This window comes from Cynoglossus semilaevis, chromosome 14 (assembly GCF_000523025.1).
Source record: "Cynoglossus semilaevis isolate Cse_v1.0 chromosome 14, Cse_v1.0, whole genome shotgun sequence".
Classification (NCBI taxonomy): Eukaryota; Metazoa; Chordata; class Actinopteri; order Pleuronectiformes; family Cynoglossidae; genus Cynoglossus; species Cynoglossus semilaevis.
Genome location: NC_024320.1, coordinates 27537927 through 27547851, shown reverse-complemented (window position 1 = coordinate 27547851; position 9925 = coordinate 27537927). Strand labels below are relative to the sequence as shown.

The window sequence follows — 9925 nt, the reverse complement described above, 5'->3', positions numbered from 1 at the left end:
AAGGATAAGACCTGGAGGGACAACAAACTGAAGTAGTACAGTGGTTCTGTCTTGTATCTGGAAGATGTTGGCATTTTCTGGAAGGAGAACTTGGACAACATTGTAGGTGGAGGTGTCCATATTCTGTAATTGATTCTAATATATAATATTTCAGAGCAGCCCGGCAGAACAGATATTTTTGGTGAGACAGTGAAGAGCAGTGACATGCAAAGAAATAATAACTAAAATAACAGGTTCAGAGCTGCACTCTCGTCTTCAGTGATGAGGATCATTTTCAGTCCAAAATATGCAGTTTAATTACACCGGTGATTTATGAAACAATAGTCTGTCAACACCCTTGCCAGTGCCTGCTGGGATTGGCTCCAACTCCCTCCAATCCGCAATCATGAAAAGGTTATGGTGGCAGGAGAATGAACAAATTTAAACCAAGAAACATTTTTACTCTGATGTTAACTGTAGACTGATGAGCTGCTCGTGAACTCTGGGCTCTACATGTTCATGCTGGTCATTGAGCTGGTATTTAAAATGAAATCTTCTTCCGCATTGTGTGTAAGTGTCAGTGAAAAGGCGGTGGAATTATCGTATACACGGTGTGCGTCATTCTGTCTGTGCGTTAAAATATTTACTTTGATAAATTATGCAAATGAATGACCTTGTTAACAAGTTCATTTTGACCCATGTTATCTATGTACCTCTCTGCAGAGAGCATACATGATGAAATCTTGTTCCACGTTTTAGGACAAGTCTTAACAAAAAAGTAATAACTGTCATGCCTCCACCAATCAGCGCTGGAACACTTCCATAAACAACAAACCAGACTGACTGTTACAACTGACCTTATTACACAACGTTACCAAAGTCACGTATTGAACTGCTTGCTGAAATAAATACTGTATTTACACGAAAACCCACTCTTAACAGGAATAATAAATAGTGATGTTTACATATATATTATATTAGTACATTTAAATGAAGAAAAACAATTTACACTATATAACTATACTATATATACATACAGTATATCTGTACATGGTGTAAATATAAAATAGAAATAATACATATATAAATATGTAAATATATAATTTACCATACATTTACACTATATATACATTTGTAAAAAATATATGTATATATAGTATAAATATATATAATTTACCGTATATATTTACATTATATGTAAATATATATCATGCATATATATGCAGTGTAAAATTATTTTTCTTAAACAATTTTACCGTATATATTTACACTATATGTAAATATATATTGTGCAAATATATGCAGTGTAAAATTATTTTTCTTAAAAAAAAACATGTTTACACAGACAGTACACATCATTTCACTGTGCATTGTATATATATATATATATAGTGTATATATTCAAATTATTTACAGCGAATGTAACAGAGCTGAAACTCTGTTTTAGACAACACGAAGTCCTGCACAAATGAACACAGTCCTTGAGTTTTAGACAACACTCCTGTCCTGCACAAATGAACACAGTCCTTGACTCGCCGCTGACTCCCACGACTTTCTTGTTGTGGTGACTTTGGAAGTCGTACCACCGACAGCTGCTCTGGGCAGGATGAAAGACTGTGGAGGATGTGTAATGGAGAGATTGGGCCGACCAAACAACAGAGGAAACATTCTTGGAAGCAGAAAACCGCAAGGAGTTTGTAACAAGTGTCAAAAGAAAGTAGCTGTTGAGCCGGGGTTGAGTCTGATAGTATTGAAAAGTAACAGCAGATTAAAACACCCGAAGGAAAGTGGAATAGAAAGATACTGTTCAGATTGAACGTGTGAAAACAGGAGTTTAGAAGCTGACAGGTGGTGAGCAAAGAAACACAAAGAGATACTATAGTGAATGTAACACAGCTGAAAGTCTCAAAGGTGGCATTATGTTGTTTTTTGTACGGCGCACACTAGTGGTGGGAACGATACATCTTGGAATGCCTATTTCTCTGTTTTCAGTCCCAAATAAGTGTTAAATTTAGATATAGAAATAGATGATATTTTTATCATTTAAATACATTTTGTACTATTGAATACATTTCTTGGTCACATGGAGGGGGCTGTAGCCAATCCCAGCAGTCTTTGGGAAGAACAGAAAGAACAGAACAGGCACAGAACCAGCCAACCATCAATGATCGAACATCATTTAAAGTGTGGCAAACAGTTAGAATCACTTACCTTAGGCTTTTACCTCATACAACTGACATCTGAGTCTACGAATGAGACAGAAACACACGTGTAGGATCAGAACAGTAATGTAAAAGGCTGTACAGAAATATATTTGTGTTGTGAATAAAGATGTGGACACTAAAGTAACCCGTAAACTCAATGACACTATCTGTAAAATGTCCTGTAAAACTTGTCAAGCAATTAATCAGCAAATCCTGGTTAGTGATTTTAAAAGTCAGTGTATTTATCCTGAAACCTCAAATACGCCGATGACACTGTCTTGTTTTGCATCAATAACCAAACAAGTAATTTAAACGCTACGCTTTTCATCCACTTACGGTAGTATTAGCCTTTGTTATCTGAAACCAACTTCAGTATTTTTTTCCCTATACATTTAATGGTCTTAAGGGAGGGAGGCTTTGGGGTAAAATTATGAACACAAAAAAGTTGGTACATGCTCTGAAAATGTTCTAATGTGGTAATGAACTAAAGCTTCATTAAATGAACTCTTCTATCATTTCCAAAACCTAAAAATATATTAAATACTTTTTACATTTACATACGTTTAATTAATGTATTTTTTTTTTAATGAATCCTTACAGAGAGTACTATAATACTGACGATGTCCTCCATGTACACGTAACGATTATCAAACAGAGGAGAATCTACAAATCCTTGGACTTGGAACAAACAGTTCATGTACCCTTCATCAGCGGTCCATAACCTTTTTGCGCAACGGACCGGTTGAATGTCTGAAAGTCTTTTCACGGACCAACCTTTATTAAAATGATACCACCGGCATAAAAACGGCTATTTTCTAAATATAATAATAAACACCGAGTATGCTCTAACTTAATTAGCAGCGTCCTCGTAGCATCGCGCTTGTCTTTTAACGCAGAACGCGAAGTCTTCATTGCCTCATTAGAGAGCCGATCGCCGCGTATTAGGCAGCGCGGGCTCGGTGCGTGGGAACAACCTGTCGCAATAAATCCATATTTAGTAGGTAGGAATCCTGGAGTTGTCTGTTAAATGCAGCTTTCCTAATCTTTGAAGACGTAGGCTCTTCTTCTGTCTCCTCATTGGCTCTCTTAACTTGCGCAATTAAATTTTGCAAAGACGTTTGTTCTTTTGTTTATTTTGCTAGCTTGTTGGTTTCAATTTAGCGGTAAAGTATTATGTGTTGTTGGCCGGAACAGGTACCGGACGTAGGTAAGACATGTGACCGAGGCAAGCATCTTGACATGTATCAAGTTAGTCATAGACAGATGCGGCGGAGAGAATCCGGTAATTGTTCAAAATAAAATATCGTTAACGATCAGCTAATAAATAAAACGGAAATGATTAAATAAATTATGCGTTCTTTCTGTGCGAGCGTATAACTGTTGATCCACGGACAGGTGGTGGTCCGCGGCCCGGGGGTTGGGAACCACTGCTCTACATTACACACAGGCCAAGGACACATAAAACGCCTTCAATAAGATGGTGCTGTTGAAATGTCTCTCTTGTCTCTTGTGTTTGTATAATAAAGAAAACTGGTGAAATTGAGGACAAACCACAGCTGAGTGATGGCAGCTGACATGTCCACCACTCTGATTCCACCATAATCACACAGGCAGCTTTCCAAGCAGCTGCTGCCCTTTGTTAAAGCGTTCATCCGTTAATTCAGTGTCGACGACAGCCGTGGTCAAATTTAATCCTAATCCACTTGGATCTTGTTTGGCCTGTAAGTGGCGGCGGGGTCTGTCCAAGACACTTGGCTCTACTGAGTACCAGTGTGTACTCTGAGTGTGTGTAGCTGCAGGGACGGGACTTTAAATAATGACATTACAGACACTGGAACATGTGCTGCTGTGAACTCAGAGAAACAAGTTCCAGGCGTTGAAATCTGAGGGGATGAAGAACAGGTAGTGTGATCTGGTAAGGATGCTTCAAGAGGATTCCGGAATAAGTCTTCATTCTCTTCTGTTGTTATGACATTTTTCTTACTTGTTTGTACTAAAAATAATAATAATAACAACATGATGACACTATCTGTGTTGTGTCTCGGTCTAAATTATTATTTTATTATGTAACATTATGACAGGAACTGTTCAGTATCAGGTTGGAAATTCAAGGACAAACTTTATTACAGTATCTTTTTCTCTGACAGAAAACAGCAAAGGATCATGGGATGTGGCCTGGGAAAATCCAAACAGCAGATGCAAAAATGTGACAAAGGTGCAGCTCTCCCTAAAATCACTCAACTCTGTTTTAGCATTAGCATTAAAATAATACAATAATAATCAATTATCTTGATCTGTGTCTGTCAACGTTACAGTCAACCTCTCTGTTCCAGGTAATTTATCTGTTTACATCCCATTACACACAATATACACAAGCTGTGTTTTGATCAAAATCATCTCAATTCAAATGAACTCATTTTCATGCACTGCCTGAAGCGTCCATAGGTGAGTGTTCTAACCTAGAGTTAGCGTAGTGAAGTGGTACGAGGTACGTCCAAAAAGTTCTAAGACTGATGTTATAATTTAAATATATGTCGGAATTAAAAAAAAACAAACATAAAAAACAAAACATGCTAAAAAGAAATATGGGGTTTTGACCGACCCTGATGGTTGCATTTAACTAAAAACTCTTATCTTAAAACGTATCTTTCAGCCATCAGAGCAGCGGTGCTGATCCAGCGGTGGTACCGTCGGTACGTGGCCCGTCTGGAAATCAGACGCAGGTGCACGTGGAATATCTTCCAGTCCATTGAATATGCAGGACAGCAAGATCAGATTAAGGTCAGGGTTACCATAGTAACATGGTAACTTACAATATTCCATCTTTATTAGTTAAACAGGAAAAGTTAACATCAGTTTATGTCATTTAAACCGAATGTCAACAAAGATCATATGGCAGATATAAACTGATGGGGATTTTCCACCTTAGCTCAAGTTAATTAATGTTAACTCCAACCCTGACCCTGAACCCCTAATCCAGTCCTTCTCAAATAGTGGGGCGGGACCCCCTGAGGGGGCACGATGAGGTGGCCCGAGGGGCTTCCAATGGAATATGGCACGCTGGACATAAGTGTATACCACTGCTGTAATGCTGGAATGATAAAAAGCCTCCAGTCACTAGGGGGCAGCAACTCAAACAGTGGTTTGTACAGATAAAAATCTACATGTTATCAGGTTCTCAATAGTATTTCAATTTGCAGGAGTGTGGGCTGGGGAGCAGGGGTTGAAAACATTTCTGTCCACAAGGGGGGGCATGACAGAAAATAATTAAGAACCACTGCCCTAATCCAAGCCCTAACCTCCTAATTCTAAGCCATAACCCCCTAAACCCTTAGCCCCGTTTGGCTTTTTAGTCCGGCCCATCACACTTCCAAATGATATAACCCCCTAAACCCTTAGGCCCGTTTGGCTTTTCAGTCCGGCCCATCACACTTCCAAATGATGTCTGCCTTTTCCCTGTAATGCTTGCATTTCCCTTTACCATTTTAGACTTTATGCATCACTTTTACATGTCATTAATCTTTGTAAAAAAAACAAAAAAAAACACCTAACAGTTACTGTAACCCTAACCACTAAGCAGTGATCATCAACTGGAAGCCATTCCAAAACGAACAACAGATAATAATGTCAGATAAAAATGTGATTTTTTTCAATAAAAATTCTGGCTCTCCAATAGTATAAAATCAGTGTTGACCCCTGCCCTAACCCCTAACCTCTAACCTCTAACCCTGTGAACATTCTCTTCATCCACACACTACCTTCAGTATTTGTTCTTTGCCTCCTGCAGCTCTACAACTTCTTTGTTTTCCTGATGCAACACTTCACACCAGCCAGCAGTGAAAGTAAGGCTGCAGAGGTCATTAAGGTTTGATCTCAGTTCACTGAGTTCACTGCTCACCCAGGAGAACTTTTCTTTTCCTCCCGTCTTCTGCTCCGCTCCAGGAAACCTTATCTCACACATCTTTCATGACGACCCGCGGCACGGTGCGCAGCTGGAGACGTTCCATTGTTATGAGAGCATAGAGGTATCCAACAGCTACACCGGCCCACGGCTGACCTTTCCTCTGACCTTCTGTGGAGTTTCAAAGCTGGTGGAGACCTTCAAGCACAGACAGGTAGGTGCACTGGCACAAACGGTGAAGCACATTCCTGGAAGGAAATGAAACCAAAAGAGACCAATTCTTTTGGTTGATTGTATTCACACCTTTTCTCCCAGTAGAAGCTCCACGCTCGATACGTCCTGCAGCTTCTCGGCGAGACCGCCAAACTTTTAAGAATTCTTGCAAACATCAATCACGTCTCAACTTCTTACACAAAGGAGATCACCATATGTGGTATAAAACAAAGTTTTCTAGGAAAGGTTGTATTTTAACAGTCTCAAAAAGAACATGTTTTTTGTTTCCATTCAGGAGATTTGCACGGCCACCTAGAGGACCTGCTGTTAATTTTCTACAAGGTATTGACGAAGTATCACCACGCAGCCAAAAAGTGATGTGTTAATTAACGTCTCATAATTAATGGGTGTAGAACGGCCTGCCGTCCGGTGAGAAACCCTATGTTTTCAACGGCGACTTTGTGGATCGCGGTAAAAACTCCTTAGAGATCCTGCTCATCCTCTTTGGCTTCCTGCTCGTTTATCCCCATGACGTTCATCTGAACAGGGGGAACCACGAGGACCACATCGTTAACCTGAGGTGACGGCTTAAATGTTGCTTTTTTATTTTTTTTACATGAACTCCTTAGTTCCTTGTTGTATCTGTTGCCTTAGACCTGATTCAACTGAATGTTTCCACCAGATACGGTTTCACAAAAGAAGTTCTGGGAAAATACAGGGTAGGCCACGTGTGTGTGTCACTCAGAGATTATTTATAAAATATGGACATCAGCATCCAGTGGGGAATTAATGGCCCATTTTGAGCTGGTAATATGACCTGAAACAGTTCAAAAAGGTTTCTGATTAATCACTGATTAAGTGATTAAAACCAACATGACAAAATAAAAAAAAAAATCATTATTTTTCAGTACACTATAACAAACAGCCAATAACAGTGCTTATCACTATTGGTTCCTGAAGACCTGTTACTATTTTATAAGAAAGCTTGGTGATTTTTTACTTGTGTGGGGCATTGTGGGTGCATCAATCCGGTTTGGGGTATAGAAGGTGCGAGGTCAAAAAAAAGTTTTGGAACCAGATTTTCGTTTAAAATAATCATGTGCATGCTAACCTCAGTTGGGCCACATAAAATGATGTGGTGGGCTGGGTTAAGCCCGCAGGCCTCGAGTTTGACATCTATGTAATAGAGCTTCCAAAAACACACTCAGCAAAAACCTCATCTGTAAAAATGCTACTATTTTAGGTCGTTACAATAACAACCATCTGGATCGCTATGTCCAGTTTTTATAAAGAGTCGATGGCAGTTGTAAACTGTAAATCATCACCGTTTTCGTCTGGTTCTACAGGTGCACGGCAAGAAGATCCTCAAACTTCTCAAGAAGATCTTCTGCTGGTTGCCCCTGGCCACAGTGATTGATCACAAAGTGCTGGTTGTGCACGGAGGGATTTCTGACGCCACGGACCTGGACACGATAGCTCGAGTAGACAGACACAAAGTAAGACAAGGTCGCTAGCAGCGCTAAAAATGAGTGCAAATGAGTTTTTTTTTTTTAAAAAAAAGTGTGTTCTGGTCTGTGCTGATGGATGTTCACAGTACGTCTCAGCCCTCAGGCCACCGAGCAGGACTAAGATAAAGAACAGGAGTGACGTAACGGCGGATGGACCGGTGACCCGTCGACGTCGAGTCTGTTCTCTGACTCATGACCGCTGCGTCCCGCCTCAGAGGTACGAGCTACAGTGCCGCTCACTGCAAAACCTGCCAACGAGCAGTTGGACAGAGGAAGAGGAGATGAGGAGACGTGGGGTGACCGGTGCAGAACCACGGTGGTCTTACTCAGACCTGGACCCAGATGTGCACGACTGGAAACAGGTAAGAAATGTCGTTTTCAAATAAATTTGAAAAGAAAAAACCAAAACAATAAAAAAATTGCATAATTCATTCCTTCACTCAGATAGTGGACATGTTATGGAGTGACCCTATGCCCCAAAATGGCTGCATTCACAACGAAGTGCGAGGCGGAGGCTGTTACTGGGGACCAGATGTGACGGAGGAAGTGCTGGGAAGACACGGCCTGCAGCTCCTCATTCGATCCCATGAGTGCAAACAGGACGGCTACGAGTTCTGCCACAACCGCAGGGTGAATATCCTCAGTAGATATTACTCAAAAATGTAACTAACTTAACATATGGTTCTAAACATAAGGCTCGCAGCCCCAAACTGGTCCAGCCGAGGGGTTAATTCAGTCCACGGGAGAACTTTAGAAACTGTGTAATCAAACAAAAAAAATAAAAAATAAAAATATAAAAAAGTATTATTATAATTGTTTTTATTATTATGGATAAAAGTTTGTAAATTTTAAATAATTTTAGAATTACATATGCATAAATAGTTATATATCTTCTTTGTTTTAAAACAAATAGAATGACTGAGCTGCTGTAACTGTCAACCTCTGCTCTGCCTCGTGTTCAGGTGCTGACCATCTTTTCAGCCTCCAACTACTACGAAGTGGGCAGCAACAGAGGAGCCTACATCAAACTGGGCCCAGATCTGGTCCCGCATGTTGTCCAGTATCAGGCCAGCCAAACGTGCCGAGAGCTCTCTCTGAGACAGAGGTAAAGGAAAAAAAGAAGAAAAAAAAGAAGAGGAGCGACGGTCACTCAGTGGTCACTCAGACTGGTTTAGATAAAAAAACAGCAACATCAACTTCATAATAACTGTAAACAGGGTATATAAACAAGTCAAACATTGGACCTCATCAAAAAAAAAAAAAAAAAAAGAGGTCTAATCTGATTGGTTAAGGAAGGTACAGTCAGAATTTCATATAAACATAGCTAATAGTTTCACTTTCACTTTCACTTCAAAACTATTTTCAGGTCAGGTCATCTAGGCGAAACCCATGCACGGCGTTATCGGGGTTTCATTACTGGATGAAAAACCGATAATGAGTTTTACCGATATTACATAATTAAGTAATCATCATCCGATAATGAGTTTTACATAATTAAGTAATCATCGGCCGATAATATCAGTTGGCCGATAATATTGGACATTCCTAATTATCAGTAATAGGTTGATGAGTCTACACATTTACTTAGAGCAGGACCAAGAGAACATCTCGAGAAATTTGAGCTAAATTTATATCATTTCAATAAAGAGGAAAAAAAAATCTCAGAATAATCTTGACCTGTTCCTCCAGGAATTCAAATGCATTTGAATCAGTCTGTACCTAATAAAGTGGCCAGTGTGTGTGTTACATGAACATCTGATCTCCTCTCTCCAGCGTAGGCTGGACCGAACGATCCGCTCTCCAAGCTCTGAGGGAACAACTGTTCGTCCACACGTCACATCTCATCGCTGCGTTTCAGGAGTTTGATCCAAACCACACAGGTGTGTCAGAGTCCCAGAGTCAGAGGGACAGGACAGTCTGGTTGGATCGTTTCATAATGTCTTTGTCTCAGGTATGGTTTCTCTCAGGGACTGGGCCAGCGCCACAGAGAGTGTACTGAAGCTGGGTCTGCCCTGGAGAGTTCTGCGGCCACAGCTCGTCAGCAGCACCTGCAGTGGCATGGTGGACTACCAGCAGTGGATCAGGGAGCTCACCATCACCAAGCCCAACCTGGAGGTCCA

At 40.3% G+C, this 9925-nt stretch overlaps 1 protein-coding gene and 1 long non-coding RNA gene across 2 annotated transcripts in view; one reads left to right on the top strand and one right to left on the bottom strand.

Annotated features, from left to right (window-relative positions):
- The first annotated feature begins 4346 nt into the window (after window positions 1-4346).
- Window positions 4347-9925, top strand: part of ppef2b (protein phosphatase with EF-hand domain 2b) — a 7163-nt gene continuing 1584 nt past the window's right edge. The window contains exons 1-16 of the mRNA XM_008326241.2: window positions 4347-4398; window positions 4499-4516; window positions 4620-4628; window positions 4837-4964; window positions 5971-6025; window positions 6126-6298; window positions 6403-6517; window positions 6593-6639; window positions 6711-6877; window positions 6980-7016; window positions 7644-7793; window positions 7892-8167; window positions 8250-8435; window positions 8768-8910; window positions 9579-9685; window positions 9757-9920. Of these exons, the coding sequence (XP_008324463.1) occupies window positions 4347-4398; window positions 4499-4516; window positions 4620-4628; window positions 4837-4964; window positions 5971-6025; window positions 6126-6298; window positions 6403-6517; window positions 6593-6639; window positions 6711-6877; window positions 6980-7016; window positions 7644-7793; window positions 7892-8167; window positions 8250-8435; window positions 8768-8910; window positions 9579-9685; window positions 9757-9920 (1827 nt within the window). The remainder of the gene's footprint in view (window positions 4399-4498; window positions 4517-4619; window positions 4629-4836; window positions 4965-5970; window positions 6026-6125; window positions 6299-6402; window positions 6518-6592; window positions 6640-6710; window positions 6878-6979; window positions 7017-7643; window positions 7794-7891; window positions 8168-8249; window positions 8436-8767; window positions 8911-9578; window positions 9686-9756; window positions 9921-9925) is intronic.
- LOC112488008 (uncharacterized) lies at window positions 8683-9758 on the bottom strand. Its single transcript, XR_003051667.1, has 2 exons — window positions 9525-9758; window positions 8683-8899 (listed from the first exon to the last, which is right to left on the bottom strand). It is a non-coding gene; the product is annotated as an uncharacterized LOC112488008 (long non-coding RNA).